We start from the raw sequence: 27,940 nt of genomic DNA on the forward strand, positions 1-27,940 counted from the left end.
TTTTTTCATAAAATGAATAGAATTTATTAAAATAATATAGAGGCAAAATAACAATATTTAATCTAACAAAATTATACAGGACTCATTTCACCTGTACCAACAACAATCAGTGCATACTGGAATATTGAATACAGTAAAATCTGAAATATCTTATTATACAGTGAAAACTATAATATCTGAATCAATGCCCGCAGCACATGTTTTTTAATAATTGAATATAAATTGATGAGGGATGAACAAATTATGTATTTTTATTACATTGAATACATTACTTGTATATGGAAAATAAACCTGATAGTTTAAATGTATTATACATTTTTTTTTAATTTATGCAAAACACAAATGTTAATACTGACACAACAAAAAGTTCCTTAGAACTTAAGCTATATATTGTTGACAGACAAATGCAGGGTAATTATTTTGAAGCATACAAAGTTACATAGTATAAAACATGAACCTTTTACAATGATCTATGATGTAGAAGACTTTAATTCAATATATCATCGGTTTCATCATTACAGTAAAACTGGATTATGTACTAATCCTATGCTGGGCATAATTTTGTGAACTGACTATTGAACTTAAACAACCCCTCAGTGAACAAGTATTGAACATAATTGCAGTACTGACAAAACATATTTTATATTGTGCTCTAAATTTATTTCTTTTAAGTTTGTTGATTAACAGAACTTTGACTTATATTGTTTTAACTTTTTCTGAATTGGGTTTTTTTTCCTGATCATGAATAACAATTGTTTCTTTCTGAATTTATGAATGTCTACTTGGTAACACTTATAAAGTACATACTTGCTCTAAATTTACTTCCTGAAACTCAATGTATTTTAAAATAATAAATAACTTAATTCTGATTAATTGGTATACTTGATGAAGTCAAAATGTACAAAAGACTAACTGTTCGTAGAAATAATGTTGTTTACAAAAATGTATTCTTAATTTATGACAGTGTAAAAATAAGAACTGCTTAACTAAAAACAAAGCTATAAATTTTTGAATACTAATTCCAATCAGTGGCTTGTCTACTGAAATAAATACATGTAGACGTTTCTGTGAGAAATTATTGATCCTGATACAAGGAGTATATCAAAAATTCAACAGAGGACTGTCATTTTGAAATAAACCACAATTTGCCTGATGAAAATTGTCATGCAAAAATATACAATTTGCCTGTTGAAAATTGTCATGCAAAAATATACAATTTGCCTAATGGAAAATAACTTAAATGCAAAATTTATGTCACCAAAGCATAACATGAAGGTCATATTTACTCAAAATGTTACAAATGTGTTATATTACAAAATCATGGTTGTGAAGCATCACTGATATACCACAATAAGTACAAGTAATACAAAACAAACACACAACCGAAGTTGTTCAAGTATAAAATATAGGTCATAATGATCTTACTGTAGAAGACCAGTACTTAATGATGGATAACTACATGAGATAGATACAGAAGAAAAATTTCATTGATACATCACATGGAATTTCTTGATATTAGACCTATCCACAGAATTTCAACATCTTGAACAGAGGGAAGGACAGACGAGGGTAATACTCAAGTCATTTAAAACATTACAACTAAATGCAATTTACTCCCTTTTTAGAGGTTTCACTGGTTTGCTGCAAAAACATTATTTTTTTCAAATTGCGTAAAAACTGGAGAGGTCTTTTTCAGAGGTGAATTTTATAATTTGAATATATTATAGCAGGTTACTTTATATCTTTGGCTTCTATCCAAATCTTGGAAAATACAGCAATAAAAAAATTAAGCAAAACTCATATACAAAGCAACCCATTTATAAGTCTGTTTTAAATAAAACCCTAGATAACTATTGCCCCATTAATATCAGATAAAGTTAATACTAGATCAGTGATTAATGGTCTTCAATATACCTGTGAATCACTTGCTTATATCTAACAATCACCTCATACTTTGTCAATGGTAATAAACTGTTACCAATATTTGCATGCAATAAGCAGTTTAAATTTGAAACAAGGGACTATTTTGAAGAATGCAATGAGGCGTCTGTTTAAATCTTTTATACATTTCTGGACATGTAATTCTGACAGAAATAATTTGAGAATGTGTAACGTAGAGTTACAAAACATGATTATAACTTAATTATTTCAAATTATACAATATACTAAATATGATGAGAATAATGTATATGTAGCACTAAGTCAACAAACTCTAATGGTCCCTTGAGTTTTATATAACAAGAGTTTAACTGAAACTACAATATCATTTGTGAACTATAAACATGTAATGTATGACAGTATGCGTACTATTACAATGACACATGTGATGTTTGACATATATCATTTTAGCACCTTGGAAAAACAGTCTTACTTACATTTCTATCAACAGTTATTATTTTATTTACTGCAAACACAATACAAATTAAATATTAAGTGAATCACAATGTAAAAATTCTGTTTCATGCATATATCATATAGAGGCTCTATAGAAATGTTGCACGAGTGAATGGTATAATTTCATTATAGCATATATAATGCCAATTTTTGCATCATCAAAATAAGTAAATTTCATCTGTGAAAATCAGGTCAATGTGATATTTTCTACCTCACTTTTTTACCAGCAATGCAAACAAAACTGAAACCTTAATAGCAACAAAAAACTGGGCATGGATTCTCTGTTCCTAGAATGGTACACTGCTTCATACCAAAAGCATTTTAATATTGGCTAACAAGGCTGAAAATGGAGCAGAACAGAGTCCTTTTCGTGAAACTAACTTTGTCCAAGTACTTTTTATATAAAAGGCCAACTGGAATAAACGTGAACTCTTAAATTACTGATATGAACACCAAACAACAAATGTCAAACACTCTATCCAATATAACACTAGTGTTCACAAGGAGATTTCATATTTAAAAAAAAATATTTTGGAGGCAGAGAGTTGACATCTATAGAACATACTTTTGTAGGAATTTAATCTGAGTATGACTATATTCTTTTGTTGCAGGGGATATAAATTTTGAAAAAGAAAACAGATAACAGACAGAAGCACGACCGATGTTAAGTGATGGAAAAAGCTCACAGGCCCTTTGAAACATGTGAACTAAAAAAATCTCGTGTTTCCAGATAAAATCCTGATAATCAGTAAGAGGGTACATGGTGGAAAGTATAACAGACAGAACTGTGCAATCTATTTATATATACTTCGAAATTTGTATGAGTCAAACAGTCAAGATCTTTTATCAAATTTTTAGTATTTAGTTATAAATTCAGCAATGTAAAACTATACCAACATTAATAAAATGCTTCGCTGGGCACAGCTTGATACGACCGCAGAGGCCGAACCCGGAACAGTTGGGGCAAGTATGGACACAACATTAAAGCTTGATACTGCTCTGAATTTGGATTGTGATTAAATATTTGACACAGCATAGGTTTCTGACACAGAAAGAATGTGGTCTAAGAACTTCAATTTTTTTAATTTACCTATTATGGTCCAATGTCCAAAATCAAAATACATGGTTAGATTCAGCATATCAAAGAACCCCATATATATTCAATTTTTGTTGAAATCAAACAAAGTTTAATTTTGGACCCCAACTTGGACAAACTTGAAAATTGGTCCCATAATCAAAAATCTAAACACATGTTTAGATTCAGCATATCAAAGAACCCCAAAAATTCAATTTTTGTTAAAATCAAACTAAGTTTAATTTTGGACCCTTTGGACCTTAATGTAGACCAATTCAAAAAACGGGACCCAAAATTAAAAATCTAAATACACGGTTAGATTTGGCATATCAAAGAACCCCAATAATTAAATTTTTGATGACCAACTTGAAAACTGGGCCCATAATCAAAAATCTAAACACATGTTTAGATTCAGCATATCAAAGAACCCCAAGAATTCAGTTTTTGTTAAAATCAAACTAAGTTTAATTTTGGACCCTTTGGACCTTAATGTAGACCAATTTAAAAAACAGGACCCAAAATTAAAAATCTAAATACACGTTTAGATTTGGCATATCAAAGAACCCCAATAATTCAATTTTTGATGAAATCAAACAAAGTTTAATTTTGGACCCTTTTGACCTCAATATGAACCAATTTGATAGCGGGGTCCACAAATAAAAAATCTAAATACATGGTTAGATGCAGCATATCAAAGAACCCCATATATTCAATTTTTGTTGAAATAAAACAAAGTTTAATTTTGGACCCCAATTTGGACCAACTTGAAAACTGGGCCAAAAATCAAAAGTCTAAATACATGTTTAGATTCAGCATATCAAAGAACCCCATATATTCAATTTTTGTTAAAATCAAACAAAGTTTAATTTTGGACCCTTTGGACCTTAATGTAGACCAATTTGAAAACTGGACCCAAAATTAAAAATCTAAATACACGGTTAGATTCGGGAAAACAAATAAATAAATGTGGTCAAAGATTTTACAAATCTAATTCGCCATACTGGTCTTCCTTTATAAATATGCATTTCTTTAAACATAATTTAAAAGCAGTGTAAGGGAAGTAACCAAAACGTTGTATTTGGATTACCTCCCTTACACTGTTTTAAATTATCTTAATTGTTCATTAACCATTACTTAATACATAATTTAAAGCAGTGTAAGGGAGATAATTTCAATGATGTATTTGATTTATCTCCCTTACACTGCTTTAAATTATGTTTTGTACTAAAGTATTTGTCCATTAATGAGGACAACCTTGTTTTTCCCCCTTTTTTGCCCCTAATTCTTAAACGGTTTGAGCAATAACCCCCCAAAGCAAATCCTAACCATCCCTTTGTGGTATGGAAACTTGTAGTATAATTTCAGAGAGATCCATACACCGTTCCACAGTTATTGTCTGGAATCTAGAAAATGCTTATTTTTGGCCCCTTTTTGGCCCTTAATTCCTTAACTGGTGGTACCATAACCCCCAAAATCAATCCCCACCTTCCTTTTGTGGTATTGAACCTTATGGTAAAATTTCATAGAGATCCATTCACTTAAACTAAAGTTAGAGTGCGAAAACTAATGCGTCTTCGGACGACGACGATGACGACAATGGACGCCAACGTCATACCAATATACGACCACAAAAATTTTTTTGCGGTCGTATAAAAAGGGGTGTTGGTCATGTTATTGGAAACATAACATTATTTGTATGTCCAGCTTGCTAACAATGGATTTGAGTTCTTTTCAGCATATCAGATAGGAAAACATATCAATGTCTTTTCGAATTTTCAAATCATTAATACACTGTTTAAGCTCCTCTTATGTCACCAGAGAATGTGGTTCTGGATGATAAATGCTTTTTGATTTTATCAAAGCACAGTGGTTCCTTCCTTCTGCATCAAATTTTATAAATATAGTGAAATGGTTCAGATAAACAGATTTTACTGTACTTGGTTCCCATCAACATAAAATTTCACAACTCATACACCATACAATAATCACATGACTTACTCACGCATTCACAACATACAAATGACATTAATTGGAATACTATGATTGTTTACACGAACTAAGAAGTCCACTTTTTGTCTTCCGTTTCTTGTGTTTTGGATCTGGAATGGGCGTATCATCAACATCATTTTGTGGCTTTTTGCCATCTGCAATACAACACAAACAGATAAGAATTTGCTAGAAAGAACTATTCTTTAGATTAATGGATCCTTAATGCACAAATCATTTGCTACTTTCAGTTAGAATATCATTTCAATTTAGACATTAAGCAAGCAATATTCAATCAATTATTATAATTCAGTTGCAAACAAGAGTGAGCATACTGAAAAGTCTTGCCTGCTTTACTCAAAATGCATTTTATGTTGAAATATTTGAGATGAAGGGCTAACTTCAGACACCAAAGAAGCTACCAATTTGAATAAAAAAGCGGGAGAGTTAAGAGCTTAAAAACCTTATTTAACCCTGCATGTTATTGGGCCTGTCCCATGTCATGAACTTAATGTAGGTGCTCTTTCATTTCAACTATGAAAAGTCCTGTTTAGCAGTGTAAATGTGCATACCTTTTCACTATGAATGCATACTGTTTTTTTTCTGTATATTAGTGAATTTAATTCTGCTATAAATACTATTAGAATATACAGCTTTGCAATAAAAGGTTATAGGAATTAAATTGAGCTAAGACTCCAAACTTTTACCATGCTGTTTTGCTGTACAAAACTTTGGTGGGTATTTGTCTCATTGGCAATCATACCACATCTCTTTATTTTTATATCTACTATCAAAAGCAGTTATAAATACAAACTATTTTTCTATGAATACCTAATGTTATGCAATTAATATTAATATTTTGAAAGAAATACACTTTTTTGATAGGGATACATCATGTTTTGATAGAGAAACAAACTATTTTGATTGGAATACATAGTTTTGATAAAGACACAAAATGTTTAAATGCAATACATACTGTTTTGATAGGAAAACATACCGTTTTGATAACAAACAAAATATTTTGATTGGAATACATAGTTTTGATAAAGACACAAAAAAACTGTTTTGATTGGAGTACCTACTGTTTTGATTATGATAAATACTGTTATGATTGTAATTCATACAGGTCTAATTGTAATCGATATGAAAACACAATGTTCTGACAGGAAGACACACTGTTTTGATTTGAATACATACTGTTTTAATTGGTATACAAACTGTTTTGAAAAAAAACCATACTGTTTTGGTTATAATACATAGTTTTGATATGAAAACATAATGTTTTAGCAGGAACACATACTGTTTTGATAGAAAATAACATTTTGGTTTGATAAAAACAAAAAAAATTTTTATTTAATAATTTTTATTTAATAGGAATACAAACTGGTTTGATAAGGACACACTTTTTTATAGGAATATACTGTTTTGATAGAAAAACATCTGATTTGAAAAGGATAGGAAAATATACTATTTTGATAGGTATGGAACCCGTTTTGATAGGTTTTGAATAGTAAAGTCTTCTTTTCAGATTGGAATTGAAACTGTTTCGAAAGGAATAAATACTGTTTTGATAAAGACACAAACTGTTTTGATTGGAAAACATACCGTTTTGATAAGGACACAAACTGTTTTGATTGGAAAACATACTGTTGACAATGATACAAACTGTTTTTTATCAGAATACATACTGTTTTGATAAGGACAAAAACTGTCTTGATAGGAATAAATACTGTTTTGATTATGACACAAACTGTTGTCATGGGCATACATATTGTTTTGAATATAATACAAACAGTTTTGATAAGGACACATACTGTTTTGAATGTTATATAAACTGTTTTAATAAGAATACATACTGTTTTGCTGTATATGAAAATCCTCTTCATACTCATCACATTCTTCCTCCTCTGGACAATGTAAATCATCTAAGTACTGCATAACTGACATACTATGATGTTTGTCTAAACCCTCCTTAGAAGGAGGAAACTTCACATAATCTAAACTTCGTGGGTGCCTCTTCCTTACCCAACTGTAACATAAAACAGACATTAAAATGACATACTATGATGTTTGTCTAAACCTTCCTTATAAGGAGGAAACTTCACATAATCTTAACTTCCTGGGTGCCTCTTCCATAAAATAGACATGACTAGATGCATCAGAACAACACAAATGGCCCTGTTTGCAAAATAAGCCTGAAGCCATTTTTAGGGGTTGAAATTTGAGAATGAAAGTCTGTATAACTGTTATTTTGACAAAATTTTCAAAGTTTAAAGTCGTAATTTCAGCAAAAATCAATGGAGCAGAATCAAACGTAAACTCGATCTGTAATCCATCATAGTCGACTCACATATTAAATATCAGCTCAATATGTGAAGGTGTTTCGAAAAAAATTCTGTATAACTGTTATTTTTACAAAAGTTCAAAGTCCAAAGCCTGTTGTTTCGGCAAAAATCAGCGGAGCAGAACCATATGTAAACTTGATCTTAACTTATCATAGTAGCATCATATACTAAAAATCAGCTCAATATGTGAAGGTGTTTAGGAAAACTGTTCGTTGTGGAATGACAGAATGACGGATAAGGGTAAAACTATATGGCAACTTTGTTGTGGGGCTATAAAAATGACATACTATGATGTTTGTCTAAACCTTCCTTATACAGTGTTATACGGAGGAAAGAATATTACATGTAAGAGGACTTACAAGACGAGACAGATGGAAGCATGGACGACACCCAGTATTTCTTTGTCCCAAGCCAAGCGCTTTTAGAAAAATGGTAAGAAATTTCATGAAGTAAATGCTGTGAAACCGTTTATAACTTCATTGAAGCCTTGAATCTAGGATGAATTCAACAGTTTGAAAAAAAGGACCCTTTCTTTTCAAGTTATCTCAAAATGACTGAAATTATGTGGCACAACTCTTTTAAAGTAGTTGATCTGCACTGATTTCAAACTCAATGATACCAATTTCAGAAATATCAGGCAAGAATTGTTCAATCAAGAGCCCTAATGATGTAATTTTTCAAAGAAATTACATTTCCAAGGACTTGACTCCTGACAAATAATTGATTAGTGCTGATTTTCAAATGTGTCCAAGACATCGCTGATATAAACCTTCTATTTACAAATTTCATAATAAACCTACAAGAAATGTGGGCTTGAGAGCACTTACAATGCAATTATTTCATATAGTTTATATTTCCAAGGGGCATAACTCCTTTCAAAATATTTGTTTGGCACTAATTTTCATATTTGTCCAGAGACATTGCTGATATAAACCTTTGATATGAATTTCATGAAAATCTGGTAATTATTATACCAATGAGAGTGATTACAAGACTGGATGGATTAACAGATAGGCTGTATTTCTATGTTTTCTGCACCTCATTGCGCTTGGACAATAACAATGCTGACACAACTGATCTCACTCGTTTTCTTTCCATCTTTGGATCACATTTTTATATGAATATATGGACATAAATTTTTTCTGATATAAGATTTATCAAATAACATATGCAAATGCTGGAAGTAAGTTATAAGAAGAAGAACTTACTCATGTAGCTGTACTTGTTCAATACTCATCCTCTTGTCTGGTGTAAATGCTAACATACCTACAATATTTCAGATTATTCATCACTGTAAAATATACTGCTAATGGCTTTTTTTATGTGTATGTGTGTGTAAAATGCCATCTTATACCTCACTGTGGTTAGTTTAAAAATTCAAATTAATATGGAGTCATTAAAATTCTTGGGATTCCAATTATCACAGATTTCTTGGGAAGAGAGGAAAGCACAAATTTAAATACTTGACCATATACAAATTTTTAGTTATATCGTTTGAACAAAATTATGAAATCACAAAATTGGGTACCCTAACCATGAAATAGATAGCAACGAAAAAAATAAATGAATATGCTAGGTACGGAATAAAGTACTGTAAATTCAGAAATTATTGCGTGCATTTATTATTGCGATTTTGTCATTTTAGACTAAACTGCGATTTTAATTTTTGCGGTTTTGAGAAATATTCTGTTTAATTCATATAAAAATCTTCAAAATGCGAGTTTAAATTATTGCGATTATAACCCTGTCGCATTTTTCGCAATAATAAAAACATCGCAATAATTTCTGAATTTACAGTATAGAAATTATTGAATCTGAACAGACTCTTTAAAAAGCTATGAAAGGGAACCTCTAAAACACTTCCTGCCACTTTTGTGAAAGACTAAAGCAAGAATTTTCAAATTGAGACAGCAAATTTTGAGAGAAATATCACATGTAGGGGAAATTCGCCTAATTGCGGACACTTTTTCAAATCCGGAAGTTTGGATACCGTTAAGGCCAATTGCGGACATACTGGTGGTTGTATTTGACAGGAGAGGATAGAGGGGTATCAAATGGACTATTTCCCGCGTTTTCAGGTCTCCTCTCGTGATTAGTAGATTGCAAACTCTAAAAAATTCGTAAAGGTTCCGCGGAACCCAGTGTCTCGCCTACTTTTGCTGTTAATCGCAGGCTCAACAAAAATGAGGAAAAAAATTAATAAAAATATTCCTCTATATACTATCTTTTGATTGTAAGTAGCTTCTGTCCAAGTTTGATAAAAATCCAGGATAGTTTATGAATCTAATAAATGTTTTAAAAACTTAAACTGCAGACTGTATGTAATGTTAACTGGAAGAAAAACTAAGTCCATTTATAAGTAAAATACGGAAAAAATGGAACAAAATTTTAACAAAATTTCCTTCTAGATACTAGCTTTAAATCATAAACAAGCTTCTGTCCAAGTTTGGTACAAATCCAGGATAGTTTAAGAAAGTTGTTAAAATTTTAAAAACTTAAACCACAGAGTGAATGTAATGTTAACTGGCAGAAAAACTAAGTCCATTTATAAGTAAAATACGGAAAAAATGGAATTTTTTTTTTACTAAATTTACTTCTGGATACTATCTTATGATCATAAACAAGCTTCTTTCCAAGTTTGGTAGAAATCCAGGACGGTTTAAGAAAGTTATTAAAATTTCAAAAACTTTAACCACAGAGTGAATGTAATGTGTTTCCTGGCAGAAAAACTAAGTCCATTTATAAGTAAAATACGGAATGGAATTTTTTTTTTACAAAATTTACTTCTGGATACTATCTTATGATCATAAACAAGCTTCTGTCCAAGTTTGGTAGAAATCCAGGATAGTTTAAGAAAGTTATTAAAATTTGAAAAACTTTAACCACAGAGTGAATGTAATGTTTCCTGGCAGAAAAACTAAGTCCATTTATAAGTAAAATACGGAAAAATGGAATTTTTTTTTTACAAAATTTACTTTTGAATATTATCTTATGATCATAAACAAGCTTCTGTCCAAGTTTGGTAGAAATCCAGGTTAGTTTAAGAAAGTTATTAAAATTTCAAAAACTTTAACCACAGAGTGAATATTTGTGGACGCCGCCGCCGCCGACGACGACGACGACGCCGACGGAATGTAGGATCGCTATGTCTCGCTTTTTCGACAAAAGTCGAAGGCTCGACAAAAACCGCGTAAATGCGGACAGGTGGAGTTAAAATACGGACACCTTGTCGTCAAATTGCGGACACTTATTTTTAAACAGTTCTTGCTATTCAAATCGCCGGTATTATGCATATATAACATTAGCTCTCATGAATACCCCTAAGGAATACCCTTTCAGTGCATCTTCAAGCATGTTTGAGAATGGTTTTCTCGCATGAATTGGTAACACATGTGGAAAGGTGAAAAAATAAGATTAAAAAAGTTCATTAAATATCTTATACCACACCAATTATTAAATGATATAAGATGCAGAAACTTTTTTGTTCTGACAACTTCCATCGGGATATTGTCTTCCAAGATGCATGCATGCATATATACGAGATATAGTTGTGATAATTTTCAATTTCAAATCGTATGGCATTCATTGCAATGTGTTTTTATGTCCTAATCACTTAAAAATCCGTAGCCCTCACTCAAGAGCATAAGATGCCTTGAGGCGAGATATTTTTTTTGCACTTTTCGATACTTATAAGATAATTTTATTTATCGTCTGGTTTCTATGTACTCTTTGACAAACATGATTTTTTGCGGTCCATCCAACACCATGAACATCTGAAAACAGTTTATGGAATGTGTAAAAAGGCTTCATTTGTAAGAATTGGGAAATCAAAAATGGGAAAACGCAAGGTGTGAGGAACCATGCAAATTTTGTAAATTGGAATGTTAAAAAATAAATAAATAGGAATATGGAAAAATGGACACCAAACATTTTAGGGAATTATGGAAAAGTCAGTATTATGTTTAGTTTTATATGTATTGTCTACAATCATTTGTTGTTTCTAATGTATTGGTCTTTTGTTGGGCAATGTATGACAAATATATGTTGAAAAACCTAGTCCGTAATTATAAATTATGTAATTCATTGACCGCTCCCGACATGTGTAACTTCAAAGCATATTTAAGCGGCGATCGATGTCTTTCAAAATTACTGCACTTTTCTTGTATCCCTGGTGCTTTCGACTGGAGAACCGTCGTACACAAGCATCGCACAAGTTGGCACTCCGAGGCGGGTAGGGAGCAAGAAGGTGAACTTTGGCTTATTTTTATCAATAATACCGTCTTGACCTTGTAGAATATGAATGATGCGTTCATTGTTGAAGACCCTATATCAACTGTCAAGATGAAGAACATGAATAAAAGCCCTGTTCATTGATATTTTTTTATTTTTTCTATGTATTGTGTGTGATTTTGTCCCATGTACATTTACTTCACATCCTTATATTTTCTCTTATGAATACTGACCCATGTCACTCCTCAATGAAGGGTCTTGCTGGCATAAGTCTAATACCTCGAAAATGAAAAGTAAAAAAAAAATGAAAGGGAGCTTCCCCTAATGTTACTAAATGTTGTGCTAAAAAAAATTTTAAAATCTGTCCTAGTAAATTTTAGTTATCTTACGACATAGAAAGTGTAGACGGACGGATGAATAGACGTGCAGAGTGATTACTATAATAGGGCACCCGCCAAAAGTCGACAGGCCATAATAAAGACGTAGTGCTGGAGATTGTGGTCACGCATGATGATACGCTATTGGCGTTAGTTGCATTTCGTCACATATATACTTTTTTCTATATTGGATTTTATCCGAATGGCGAAAGGATACCAGCGTGTGCAGAACATACATACCTAGTTCTGTGCCTTAGAGGAAATGTCTAAAACACAACAGGTTAACGATAGGTGCAAAGGATGATTAATTTCTAACATTCATTCGTCCATGCAGGTTAAAAAAAACGTGAGGCATACATCGTTCACATGAGAAAATTAGCGAACCAAATATGGAAGATGCAGGTGATACTGTGTAACAGTTTCACCCGACGAGAAGGATGAGGACGAGGAAGAGCTTATTAAAAACTGTTTAGTTATTAAATAGTTTACAATTGAATTGTTATATGATAACAAAGCTTTTAGTTTACGATTTTTTTATAACTAAAGAAAATAAGTGTTTGATTACCAAAGCAAATATTTAATGATTATGTGATTATGTTGGCAAAAATTTGATGATTATGCAATTACTGGTACCTCCCCATGAGGGGCCTCGTTTGTTTTTCGATTTTTCACAGACGGATGGACAAACAGACAGACAGACGACTGGAAGCACAAAGTTGTTACTAAAAGTCTAAAGAGGTCTTTAAAACCAATGTATTGGTTACATTATTTCTATCATGTTTTGAAAAGTTTTATAAAAACATTTCTTTCAAAAGAATATTCGTGATATCAATAAGTTCATCTGCCTCTTCCGCAGTAAGAATGTCCAACTCTTTACCTCTTCTACTTGATTTTCTAGCAATAAACACAATGCTGCTGAATTCATTTTCCTTATCACTTTCAATAATTTTGCATAGTAGTGTTGATACATATTCATGTTTTGATAAACGCATTAATTTCAAAGAAAAATAGCCAATAAGTTTTTACATCATTGTCAAATAGCCACTCGTCTACGAGACATTGTTGCATTCGGGCGATTGTTTTCTATACATTTTATTGCATTCAATTTGCTTTCGCAAAAAGTCCTTAACATGTAGACATTCTGTAAAGAAAGAGAAATAGATCGATTGGCTTGCCATCCCGGGGATGACATTTTCAGTTTTTGACCTATTGAAGATGTGTGCAAGTTGCCAACTGGAGTGGAAATCAGACTTGTAAACGCATTATGTTCGTAATATGCAAAATGAAAGCAAAACAAATAAACCCAAATCAACGCTTTATTAATATAAATGTATCGGATTGAAACTAATAATGCTAGATTATAAGAGAGTTAAGTTTATTTCCGTCATCATGGTATTGACATATGCACCACTGCACGTGTTAGTTGTTCAAAATATTGTGTGTCCGCATTTCGGCTATCATATTATTTTCGGTGGTGAAAATGCGGACACTTGCTTATTCCTATTTTGTAATCCAAATTTAGACAAATCAGTAAAAATAATTAAAAGAAATGTTTCCTTGCATAAAATACGCAATGCCTATTGCTTTTCAGCACATAAATTGCCTTTCTTACATGAACAACTGTGTGTTGAATGTGACACGCTTACTTTGGAATTTTTCAAAATTTTCAGGTTTTCAAACTTGTTGACATAAGCTATTTATAGCATGCAATTTCAATCACATGACACAAAAGTAAATCGTAAGTAATAGACATGATAACCTTATTGCAACAAAATAGAGATTCAATAGTAAACAAAACACCTTATTTCTTATATCTATTTTATTTCAATTTTTCATAATTTTATTGAAAAGTGAGATATTCGTTTTCCGTCCGCATATCGGCGATTTTCCCCTACGTTGTTGTGCAAAAATTCTTTGTGAATAAATATGACATGAGATACCTTTGCATTATACATCACTAAATGATGTTGAAAACTACAGCGCCATTATTTTCTATAAATGCATTTCCTTCTATTCTTTGTTGAACACAGAAATTCTTAAATATATAAGAATATTCCAAAACTTATCTTTTTTATTGAAGTATTGCAATTACTGGGGGAGGGGGGTACAAATATTTACAAGATTCTTGCAAAAAATAACCTTTTTTAAATGAGGATATAATGGGAATGAATGCTTGTGTAGTTCTATTGTCATCTGTGTGTATCTCTCCTACAAGCACTATGTAAATCATCACACAGTAAAACAACATTATTAGCAAAGCTTTTATTTTTTACTTCTGTGTTTAAACAAATATTTGATTGTGATCCGATTGTGTATGTATGTCTATCTGCATATATGATAAGCTAGTTGGTATGTTGTGAAAGATTTGAACACTTTTTTCTTTTAAATGCTTTTTCACTTTAAAAAAAATACAATAAGTTAAATGTGTGTTTCATGTCTCTATTTTTTTAGAAAACTCCTTAGCAGTAAATTGGTAAAACAAAACCTTTATATAAAAAATAGTGGTTCACTGAGCACGAAATGCTCACTTGGTAAAAAGTGCAAGCCCACTCATGAGGACCTCCATTACCACATATAGGTTATTTTTCTAATTTCCATTAATCACTGGTTGTTTGGAAGATCTTTAAAAATCTGACACTTTTAAATCAGCTCTTATAGTTTTGTTATAACAAATTAAAAACAGAAAAAATGTAAAAAATCTACATTTCAGGGACAATAACTCCAAAACAGGTGGTAGGATTTTTCTGAAAAATTCCAGGTAGACAAATATTATCTTGCTGATCACTTTTGGTAATATATACTGGTACCCAACCTTCTATAATTTCAAAAGAACAGCAAAAACTGTGAAAGTCGGTGTTTCTCCAATATTCAGGGTGATCTTGAAATGCTGATTAGTTTTGCAGTGAATTTTTAACTAAATCCTAAAGTTTTCAGATAACAAAAAATAAACTGCTTCGCCAAGCACAGCTTGATACGACCGCAGAGGTCCAACCCTGAACAGTTGGGACAAAAATGGACACAATATTCAAGCTTGATACAGGTCTGAATTTGGATTGTAATTAAATATTTGACACATTATAGGTTTCTGACACAGAATAAATGTAGTCAAAGAACTTGAAATTGGCTATATGATTTGAATTTATATTGTATTATATAGTGGTATTGAACCTTTTGCTAATATTTCATAGAGATCCATACACTTAAACTAAAGTTATTGTCTGGAAACCAAATGTCTTCGGACGACGAAACGGCGTGATAGCAATATACAGCCGCAAAAATTTTTGCGGTCGTATAAAAATGTGTAACATATATAAACAAGGATGAAATATTTTAGTGGCAACAACTCCTCAAAAGTAGTTCGATTTTTTACAGTGCTCCTGTAGTTTTCAATTGCTAAACTGGAAATTTCATGGGCAATAACTCCAAAGGTGGTCATATTTTTTAGAAATTTTAAGGGTAGATAGATCTTGTCCTTCTTATGGTTTTTGCAACAACACTTCCTATCTAGATCCTAATTTTTCAGTGATAACAGTCAAAAACTGTTATAAATTGTCAAAAACTCAGGGCAATCACTCCAATTGGGGTAGTTAAGGTTTTTTTTCTGAAATTTTTAAGTTAGATGGATCTTTACATGCTGAATATACTTTCCGTAGCTCTAATAGATTTTGAATTTATAGCCATATAGCCAAGAAGTGTCAAAAGAGTTAATAATCAACATTTCAGGATCAATAACTTTAAAACAGGTAAGCAGATTTTCCAACACGCAAGATACACCCTTGTACATTCAACGGGAGTTCTATAAGTGATCTCCCATCCTTCAGCCTTCATTTTATACCAATATATTTTGACAAATTTCAAGAGTTACAGCTATGTGTATGAACTAGTTTGCTTGCTTTTAATTTGCATGACTTTCTTGTTTGTCTAATTAGTGGGTCTATACCTTTTGGCTAAGTTGTTGTGACATTTATCAGCTTTTTATCATTTTATTATTGTATTTATGTTATTTGTAATATATTTTGTCCTCTTGTAAACTATGTGTCTAATGTTAATGAAGTATTTACTATCCATGAATAAATTAGTGAATATACCAGCAACAGAATTGGACAAAACTTACCATGCAGTAAATTAGTTAGAACACTGTCTATGGAATCGGGGATTGTGTAAGTTCCTTTACTTATATTGTTGAATAACTTATATATATTATCTCCATCATACGGATACTTTCCAGTGGTCATGTTATATCTGAAAGGATACGATAACAGAATGTAATAAGATAAAGGGAGGACGATCTGTAGTGCAGCGACACCAGGTTCAAGTAGGGTTATTCACTTAATTTGTTTTATACTCTGCATTTTTTTAAAATTTATGTTCTATTATTCTTTCATTGATATATATAGAAAAAGTCTCTTTTAAAAATTAAAAAAAACCCATGATTCCTGGTTATAGGACCATGTTCATGGTCAATGGAAATAGAGAACATTGTTTGAAAAAAAGAGAACATCAAAATCTAATTTTGAAAAAGAAAAAAAACATATTCATTGACAAATTCAAAAAATTTCCATTTCATCTAAGTATCAAGAGCCATAACTCAGAAATGACTAGAGTGAGATTTATAAGTAACTGATCTCTGTAAATTCTTCCAAGGTGTAATACCACCATTGATTTTCCCCTATTAGTCTTTGTTAAATTTGCACTTTTCAAAAAATTGTGCAGAATTTATCTTTGTTTTAAATAAAGAAATACTTGGCATGAGTAAAGTTTTATCCTGTCCAATACTATAGACAAAATTTCACATAGCATTTCATTGCATATAAGAAAATAACCATCACTGTAAGTTAACCAATCAAATTTTCACCCCTTTTCTTCCTGTGTACAAGCTTTAGTAACAATGTAACCTCAAGTTTCCAAAATATTCTATAGAAACACCAAATAAAATAAATGGGGAATGTGTCCATGGGACACAGATGATGCCCCCGCTTGCATATCATATAAAGTTATAAAGGGAAATAACTGAAGAACAGTGAAAGTGATGCTACAAAAATTTTTATTTAATCTGAGTTTTGTGGTAATAAGTAGTGTGTATAAGTCTCATAACATTTGGTTGAGGTTAACTTAAGTTCGAGAACAGAAAAAAAAAATTCAGATATTTTTCCATTTGTAAACAGGCATAACTCTAGAACTGTAAAAGTAACACCACAAAAATTCAAACTTGATCTGTATTGTGTGGTAATAAGCATTGTGTATAAGTTTCATAACATTTGGTTGAGGCAAACTAAAGTTAGAGAACAGAAACGAAAATTTCAGCAATTTTTATGTTTATAAAGGGGCATAACTCAATAAAGATAAAATTGATGCCACCCCATTTGGAACTTGATCTGTATTATGTGGTAATAAGCATTGTGTATACGTTTCATAACATTTGGTTGAGGTAAACTAAAGTTAGAAAACGGAAACGAAAAATTCAAGGGATTATTTTTGTTCTACCCTTTTTCGTATGCAACCAGATGTGACGTACTATGATTTGGTGGTATTACACCTACATTGTTTATAAAATGTAAAGTTAATATATCATATTTAAAAATTCAAATTTTAAGTGTACAAGAATGAAACAGCTAGAGACAAATTTGTCTAGTAGTAGCTCTATCCTATTAAACATTGTACAAAAGGTCTGAAGGAAATCAATCAGGGAAATCAAGTGACAATACTATCTGAATTTAAAATCTGAGAGAGATACCACCACATGCCTTAAGACACCCATTGAAAGTATGTAGGACACTTATCCACCTTATCCACTCACTTATCCCGAATGGCAGAGATCCCTGTACTTACAATGTAACACCACTGGACCAAACATCAACTTTGAACCCTGGAAAACTGTCTTCACCATTGGCTATTTCTGGTGGCTGGAATGCTGGTGAACCTTGACTTGTGTGACACGTGTCATCAAATGCATGTAAAGCTATCTCCTACAAAATTCATCTTTATAAACCTTTTTTATTTTATTTTCAATAATTATCTCGGATTCAGTATATTGGAATACTTATACCAGTTGATTGCTAATATTAACTACCTTTTCTGGTATTATAGTTGATATTTTACATGTAGTATAACAAAAGCAAAATGAACCGGTTCACTAAATTAACACAATACATAGGATTCATTTTTTCCCCTAGGGTACCAACTTTCATAGATCTTGTGGGTATAGGTTACTATCAATTTAAATGTTCAAGGAGTATAAATATTTGTATACTGACTTTGGCAAAACCCCAAAATCAAATATCCACAAAAATACATTTTTTCCTCAATTGGAGAAAATAAATGAATTCAGTCTTTTTTGTTCTGCAATGAATTCTTATGGCTATATATTATCTCATCCAAAAGAGAAATATCTCACTACCTCATTCTATAAATCAAGTAGAATTAAATCATTAGTAAGTGGTGTATGTGTCAATTGGATAGCACCTCAACAACACAAATAAAATGCTCCGCTGGGCGCAGCTTGATACGACCGCAGAGGTCCAACCCTGAACAGTTGGGGCAAGTATGGACACAACATTCAAGCTTGATACAGCACTGAATTTGGATTGTGATTAAATATTTGACACAGCATAGGTTTCTGACACAGAATGAATGTGGTCTAAGAACTTAAAAAAATTTCATTTACCTATTCAAACCATATCATTATTATTTGCTTTTATATATAATGATTTGAATGGTTTTACACTAGTAATTTTTTTGGGCCCTTTATAGCTTACTGTTCGGTGTGAGCCAAGGCTCCGTGTTGAAGACCGTACTGTGACATATAATGGTTTACTTTTATAAATTTTGACTTGGATGGAGAGTTGTCTCATGGGCACTCATACCACATCTTCTTATATCTAAATCAGAAATAACCAATTCAAAATGGAAAATTTTAAAGAAAAAAAAGGGAAAAAAAGGAAAAAAAAATCCCTCCCCCAAATTTTTTGAACCCCCCTATGATTCATCACCCCCAAACTCAATCCCAGCCTTCCCTTTGTGGTATGGTACTTTGCAGTACAATTTCAGAGAGATCCATACACTTGAACACAAGTTATTGTCTGGAAACTAGAAAAATGCTTGTTTTTAGGCCTCTTTTTGGCCCCAAATTCCTAAACGTTTAGGGCAATTACCCCCAAACTCAAACCCAGCATTCCCTTTGTGATATGGAACCTTGTAGTACAATTTCATAAAGATCCATACACTTACACACAAGTTATTGTCATGAAACTAGAAAAATGCTTGATTTTTGTCCCTTTTTGTCCCCTAATTCCTAAAATTTTGAGACAATTAACCCCAAAATCAATCCCCGCCTTCCCTTTGTGGTATGGTACCTTGCAGTACAATTTCAGAGAGATCCATGCACTTGAACACGTTATTGTCTGAAAACTAGAAAAATGCTTATTTTTGGCCCCTTCTTGGCCCTTATTCCTAAACGTTTTGGGCAATTACCCCCAAACTCAATTCCAGTTTTCCCTTTGTGATATGGAACCTTGTCGTACAATTTCAGAAAGATCCATACACTTACACACAAGTTATTGTCATGAAACAAGAAAAATGCTTGTTTTTGTCCCTTTTTTGGCCCCTAATTCCTAAAATTTTGAGGCAATTACCCCCAAAATCAATCCCAGCATTCCCTTTGTGATATGGAACCTTGAGGTACAATGTCAGAGAGATCTATACACTAACACACAAGTTATGTCTGGAAGTTACAAAAATGCTTATTTTTGGCCCCTTTTTCCTTAACTGTTGGTACCATAACCCCCAAACTCAATCCCAACCTTCCTTTTGTGGTATTAAACCTTATGGTAAAATTTCATAGAGATCCATTCACTTAAACTTAAGTTTAGAGTGCGAAAACCAATGTGTCTTCGGATGACGACGACGACGCCAACGTCATACCAATATACGACTGCAAAATTTTTTTGCGGTCCTATAAAAACCAAAGACATGTAGAGGTCAACATGTGTATATTATTTACATTGAAGTATTGTAGTCTCCAAGATAAACTTTTACAGCCACATGCCCGACGCTCAATTTTTTTAACATTTTGTATACTGTAAATTCTGAGATTATTGTGAGGTTTTTATTATTGCAAATGATCCAACTGGGTGATTATTGCAAAAATAAGAACTCACATTCTGATATCTGATATATATATCTGTATGTAGATTTTCTGGAAATCACAATAATTAATCGTGCATTTTTCTCCTTTCTTCAAAAATCGCAATAATAAATGCAAGCAATAGTTTCTGAATTTACAGTAGATGCTATTGGCCTGCAGAAGATAGAAATGTTACAAGCCTAGACTGGTGAAGACTGCATGTCTTTTTGTTGCATAACCATGTACAGTGCAGTGACTGTTTATAAACCTTTTTTTGCTGTGAATGTTTATTTTCCCAGTCTAATTTTTGTTATAAACTTTTACTGTTCGACCAATTTATATAGTTATATTATCTAAAGACATGTTATTGTTGTCAACTGATCCAGGGAATTATATTCATTGCACTTTTGAACTGTTATAGAGCAATATTCCTTTTAATGAACTATTCCGATGGCCATGTTTACTGTTGTGAACTGATTTACAGCCAAATTCATTGCTGTTAACATTCCTATTCCGGAGCAATGTTCTTTGTTGTGGCCTGTTTTTAGGCCATGTTAAGGGTTGTGAGCTTACCTCAGCCACACCAAAATCTGTGATTTTTAAAGTCTCATCTCTGGCTAGTAACAGGTTACCAGGTTTAATATCTTTATGGACTATTCCTCGGCTGTGTAAAAATATCAATCCATCTACTAACTGCTTAAAATAACTGAAAAGATATATTCTTATATTTATACTATATCAGTGATTCAGTTCATATAACTTTTTTATACCTATCAATGTTGTTGACAAAATAAACCTGCCATATATAATTCCTATTTCCAAGAGGCTTAACTCCTGTAAAAATACTTGATTGTCACTGATTTTCAAACTCATCCAAAGCTGTGTTGACTTAAACCTTTGACTTAAGTTTCATAAAAATCTGACAAGAAAAGTAGGCATGAGATCATTTACAATGATATATTCCACATAATTTTTATTTCCAAGGAGCATTACTGCGGAAAAAAAGTTGATTGGCACTGATTACCAAACAATACCCAGGCTGTGCTGATCTATACCTTTTGATATAAATTTCATACAAATCTGACAAGATATGTAGAAGTGAGTGTGCTCACAATGCAATTTTCTATAGAATTCACACTTCAAAGGGACATTATATCAAAAATATTGACCGGCACTGATTTTTTAAACTTGTCAAAGTCATAGCCATAAACTTTTGATACAAATTTCGTAAAAATCTGACAAGGAAAGTAGGCTTCTGAGCACTTACAGTTCAATTTTCCAATAGAGTTTACATTTCCATGGGACATTATTCATGTAAAAATAGTTAATAGGCACTTATTTTCAAACTCATCCAAGACATTGCTGATATACACCTCCGATATAAATTTCATAAAAATCCTTCTACAGGTAATATAGCCTTGAGAGCGCTAACAATGCAATTTTCTGTATAATTTTTATCTTTTTTTACTTACTAATGGGCCTGAAAGATTGGGAACTTTTTATCTTGTGCACTTTCTAACATTTCTTGAAGTTCACATACACAATACTCCATAAATATATACCTGTATATTTGATTAAGGAAAACAATTACACATTTATAACAAAAAATATACAAACCAGTTTGTGAGGTGCGCTTAAGCTTATAAAAAATTAGTAAGGGTTCCGCGGAACCCAGTGTCTCGCTACTTTTGCTGTTAATCGCAGGCTCAACAAAAATGAGGAAAAAAATTAATAAAAATATTCTATCTTTACTATCTTTTGATTGTAAGTAGCTTCTGTCCAAGTTTGGTAAAAATCCAGGATAATTTATGAATCTAATAAATGTTTTAAAAACTTAAACTGCAGACTGTATGTAATGTTGACTGGAAGAAAAACTAAGTCCATTTATAAGTAAAATACGGAAAAAATGGAACAAAATTTGATCAAAATTTCCTTCTAGATATATACTAGCTTTTGATCATAAACAAGCTTCTGTCCAAGTGTGGTACAAATCCAGGATAGTTTAAGAAAGTTGTTAAAATTTTAAAAACTTTAACCACAGAGTGAATGTAATGTTAACTGGCAGAAAAACTAAGTCCATTTAAAAGTAAAATACAGAAAAAAATGGAATTTTTTTTTTACAAAATTTACTTCTGGATGCTATCTTATGATCATAAACAAGCTTCTTTCCAAGTTTGGTAGAAATCCAGGTTAGTTTAAGAAAGTTATTAAAATTTCAAAAACTTTAACCACAGAGTGAATGTAATGTTTCCTGGCAGAAAAACTAAGTCCATTTATAAGTAAAATACGGAAATAATGGAATTTTTTTTTTACAAAATTTACTTTTGAATATAATCTTATGATCATAAACAAGCTTCTGTCCAAGTTTGGTAGAAATCCAGGATAGTTTAAGAAAGTTGTTAAAATTTCAAAAACTTTAACCACAGAGTGAATATTTGTGGACGCCGCCGCCGACGACGACGCCGACGGAATGTAGGATCGCTATGTCTCGCTTTTTCGACAAAAGTCGAAGGCTCGACAAAAAGGAATTGCACAATGATGTTATGTCTGTATGTCTGGATGATTTTGTGAAAGTTTCTCTGTAATCAGACAGTGTTTTTCCCAGTATTTTCAAATAGCACTGTTTCCCTAAAATTATGGTTATCACATTCGTAATATATTCTATTATAAAATCTATATATATTCATATATAGAACCATGGTAAAAATATCACCATGGTGCTATTACACTCTGGCGAGAACACTGAATTATCCAGTCAGTGGTTTATGAGGTGGCTGTGGATGCAAATGTTCTATTTCTTTTTTAACAAGGTGTGGGAAAGTCTGGTGTTGGAAATTCCAGACATATGGAACAAAAAATAAAGTATGACCTTCAACAATGAAAAAAACACATATATACCGTATAGTCGGCTATAAAAGGCCCAGACATGAAAAATATGAAACAGTTCAATTGAGAAATCTTATGGCCAAATTTATAACAAAACATTTTATGAAAAAACAAATATAACAGACATGAACCAACAACAACCACTGAACTACAGACTCCAGACTTGGGACAGGCACATAAAGAATGTGGCAAGGTGGAACATGTTTGAAGGTGCCAATCTTCCCCTTACCTTGGACGGTGGTGTAACAGTACAACATCAGAACATCAGAACAAACCATAAAAATCAGTTGAAAAGGGTTTAACTCATTAGATCCATATAAAACAGAAATACATTTAACAATAACACAGACCAATCGTTGTAGGGCAATTATACATCCCTCACAACAACAAAAATTCAAAGTAAAGATCTGAGAATACTAGCAGTTACTGACAGCTAGTTCAAAGCCAATAACAACCAATAAAATAAATCATAAATCTAAGACTAAAATATCAATCAGTACACATTAAGCATCCAATGGATTTAATGTAAAGGCATCATTTACAGCCAGAGAAAAACATGACCTTATGCAATGCCAAAATATAGGTATCTACAGATTGTAGTACCATGAATGTGCATACATTTTATGTATGTGTAGAACAATAATATTTCGTATGGTTTTAATTTACTGATAACAAATAAAATATTTATAAAAATAAAAAAACAAAAGAACAGAGTTCCAATGACCCCCGCATTGCTCATATTTTATCTATCCAAGGTACAAGGGCAATAACTAAAAAAAGCACTGTTTTTGGCTCTTTAAAACTTTTTATTTGCATCTTAGAGTAATGAAGGCTTCAGAGCAAATGCAATGTGATTTCCATTATAATTAATATTTCCAAGGGGCATAACTCGTTAAAATTTTTTTGATCAGCACTTATTTTCGAAGGTGTCAAAGACATTGCTGATATAAACCTATGAAATAAGTTTCATAAAATTCTGGCAGTAATTGTACACGAGAACACTGACAATGCAATTTTCTATATAATCAATATTTCAAATGGGCATAACTCTTTCAAAAATAATTGATCAGCACTTATTTTAGGACTCTTCAAAGACATTGATGATATAAACCTATAATATAAATTTCATAAATATCTGGCAAGAATTGTACACATTAGAGCGTTCATAAGGCAATTTTCCATATAATTAATATTTCCAAGGGGCATAACTCTTTTAAAAATTATTGATTGTCACTGATTTTTTAACTTGTCAAAGACATTGCTACTATAAACCTATGATTTAAGTTTCATAAAATACTGGCAAGAATTGTACACATGAGAGTGCTAACAATGCAATTTTCCATATATTTAATGTTTCCAAGGGACATAACTCTTTTAAAAAATAATTGATCGGCACTGATTTTCGGACTTGCCAAAGACATTGTTGATATAAACCTATGATATAAGTTTCATAAAGACCTGGCAAGAATTGAACACATGAGTGCGCTAACGACAGATGCCCGGTATTTCTATATCCCCCGCAACGCGCAGGGGGACAACAATATAATTACAGTGTTGAATTGGTATAAACCATTGAGAATAAGTTTATTTAAAGGAGTGATAAGTTTACCCCGATCATATTGACATTGTAATACATATACATGTATTCTTATCCTAAAAATTATCAAAGACAATGAAATAGTTAGTTTTTATCATGTTTATATTTCCACTGTTGAATTTGTTTTTCAAAAGAAATCTTTATTTCCTAGTCTAGTTTGCATAGCAAACACTAAAATGAAGTTTAACAATATCATTGAATCAAATATTACTATACAATTGAAAGAGAAACAAATTTATCTGACTCCATGATTATTGGAACAAAAAAATATAAATGAATCCTCACACTTAAATAAAGCTATCATTTTGAAAAATCCTATCATTTTTTTCTCCTATGACTCTTTATACTGCAGCTAGCAATCTTTCCTGTTGTCTTTTATCTACCAAATATGTACTGACAGACTTTAAAAATGCAAACATTTTTTTTTTACCATATCATGATTAATCTTCATATAATTGCTTTTCATGATTATCTTATTTCTTTCTGCTTAGAAAAATTCAATATCTTACTTACCTGAGTTAATTGAACATACTAGATTATTGACATCTCACAAATTTCTAAAAGCTAAATTTGAAACCAATGCATGACTTTTTCAAGTATTTTTTTTTCTTGGTTCACTTCTTTGAATCCATATCCCCATTTAAACCATTAAAAAAATTAGACTGAGCAATGAAAATCTGAATTGGTCCAAAAGAATGTCGCAAGCAGGAATAAGTGAACATATTGTTGCAAGACAATTTCACCTCAGAATCTTTCCCCTCTTAAAGTCCTTACAACATTGGTACAAACAGACAGGATTTGTTAATGAACACCCATAACTAGATCAACCTGTAGAGACAACCCCACGTCAATAAAATGTCATCATGCAACGCCATTTGCGAGAGAGGTTTATGACTGTAGCGTCAACTGCTACAAAGTTATCAGATGTTATGGCAGACAGATTCACCCCATAAATGTTTTCAATTTACTGAAAGGCCACAGAATCAACTGGAGAAAAAACTTTTTAAGGCTTACATAATTGCCAAAATAGACTGTAATGGGTAAGACATAGGACAATTCTGAATGGACAAAAAAGAAACTCAAAACATGCAAAAAAGAACTGGTTGACCTCTCGGTCTATTATTTATTTGTTGGTTATTGCCTTCGACGGTAACACATCCATTGATAAGGAGAAAACCAGGGTTTCAGTGCATAGCACATGATTTGAGCATAAAAAATGCCATAATCAATTCAACTTTTGAACTACAAACTTTATTTAGACAATGCAGTAATGCATGAAATTTATGTTTACAAAAATATATATTTTTATTTAACAAGTATTGCATATTTGAAAACAAAAAATTATAATTTAGTGTTGCATTATAAAGTTTTTCTGTATAATAAGAAAGTGATATTTCATGCAATGTAGATTTCATGTCACATCACTTTTTTCACAATCTGGGGCTTGTTTAGGAAGGAAACAACTTTTACTTTTGTGTTTACATTTTAGAACTATAACTGTAGCCATTTTAGCTGCAGTATAAAAACAATATTAGGTAAATGTCAAAAAAATATCAACTTTTTTGTATTTGGCTCACGACTGTTGAAGGGCTCTCAATTAACCTCACCCTTCCCCAGTTTCTAAGCCTCATACAAAAAAAGTTATATATTTTTCTGACATTGACCTAATATTGTATATATATTTAATTTTTAGATAGCAAACACAAATCTATCATTTTTTGATTTTATGATAATGACTTATAAAGGATACATCTTTTGCTTTTCATCATTGAAGATTACATCATCCAGGAATACTACATGCTTATGGTGAAGCCTCTTCAAAAGTTGAATTTCCCTGTAAAAAAATGTATTGTTGTTATCATTAACTAACCAAGAAACAATCATCAAAGCATATAAATGTTCAATGTGATCTTCAAGAAACAATCATCAAAGCATATAAATATTCAATGTTATCTTCAAGAAACAATCATCAAAGCATATAAATGTTTAATGTTATCTTCAAGAAGCCAATATCAATCACCTTGCTTCTATACACAAGTTCCTGTACAGAATACTATTCATATCCATATACTGAACTATTTCTGACATTATAACAACTATTTCATTAAGTATTATTATATATCTTCATTGTCATTGATAGTTTTAAATTTTGATTCATCTAAAGAATGATGGCACATACACCTGTATTTATTTATTAGAGAAATAAATTCTTCTTTTTATAATTTTATTGGGGCATAAAAGCGTATGAAGCACAGAAAATTTAACACGCTGCTGGATTATCTTTCAGTCACTGAGGTCACGATGAAATTATGCTGAAGGCACTGCTGCCAAAAGGATAGCAGCACCATATCGCCTTAGGCTTAGAACACTGCCAGATCCAAAACGTGGTCAAAATAAAACCTGCATCTAAATATATTTGTCTTCTTATGATGTAGTATGAGAACACATTCGGGTTTTTAAATCGCTCTAATTTTATCTTTTGGAAGTAACAACCTTAAAACATTCTGTTCTCCATTTGGAATTTTTCTCAGTTTCCTCTTCTTCAAAATTTTGACAGCCCTTCTGCATAGAGTGACAGTGTCAATAACTTCTTTGACTTTTCCATATGAACCCTCTCCTAACAGATCGCCAACAAGATACTTTCCAACCATCTTTGCTTTTTTCCGACGAGGTTGATAAACGACTTCGCTAGATTCAACTCTATGAAAAAAGGGAAGCCCTCCATCACTATCGTTAAGAAAATCAAGTTGATCGACATGTTCAAAGGCAGAATGGCCGTATTCGTTGGGTGCAAGAATTATATCTGTTGGCACCACAACATTTTCTGCCATAACTGGAGTGGACTGTTTCTTAAATTTTGGAAACCTAACATCACATTCATGTCAAAGTGGCTGGAGGAAGTTGGTCGACTCCATATTTGACAGTTAT

The 27,940-nt window shown here is 31.8% G+C and overlaps 1 protein-coding gene across 1 annotated transcript; it reads right to left on the reverse strand.

The window, feature by feature from the left end:
• On the reverse strand, positions 1-27,940 carry LOC127734673 (serine/threonine-protein kinase stk11-like). Its single transcript, XM_052244675.1, has 9 exons — positions 27,506-27,940; positions 26,763-26,846; positions 22,002-22,091; positions 21,103-21,235; positions 18,237-18,373; positions 16,522-16,649; positions 9,009-9,066; positions 7,312-7,484; positions 1-5,613 (listed from the first exon to the last, which is right to left on the reverse strand). The coding sequence occupies exons 1-9, from the start codon at positions 27,841-27,843 to the stop codon at positions 5,507-5,509; spliced, it is 1,248 nt and encodes a 415-aa protein (XP_052100635.1). The 5' UTR covers positions 27,844-27,940; the 3' UTR covers positions 1-5,506.

The sequence above is a fragment of the Mytilus californianus genome, unplaced genomic scaffold, assembly GCF_021869535.1.
Source record: "Mytilus californianus isolate M0D057914Y unplaced genomic scaffold, xbMytCali1.0.p SCAF_1, whole genome shotgun sequence".
Classification (NCBI taxonomy): domain Eukaryota; kingdom Metazoa; phylum Mollusca; class Bivalvia; order Mytilida; family Mytilidae; genus Mytilus; species Mytilus californianus.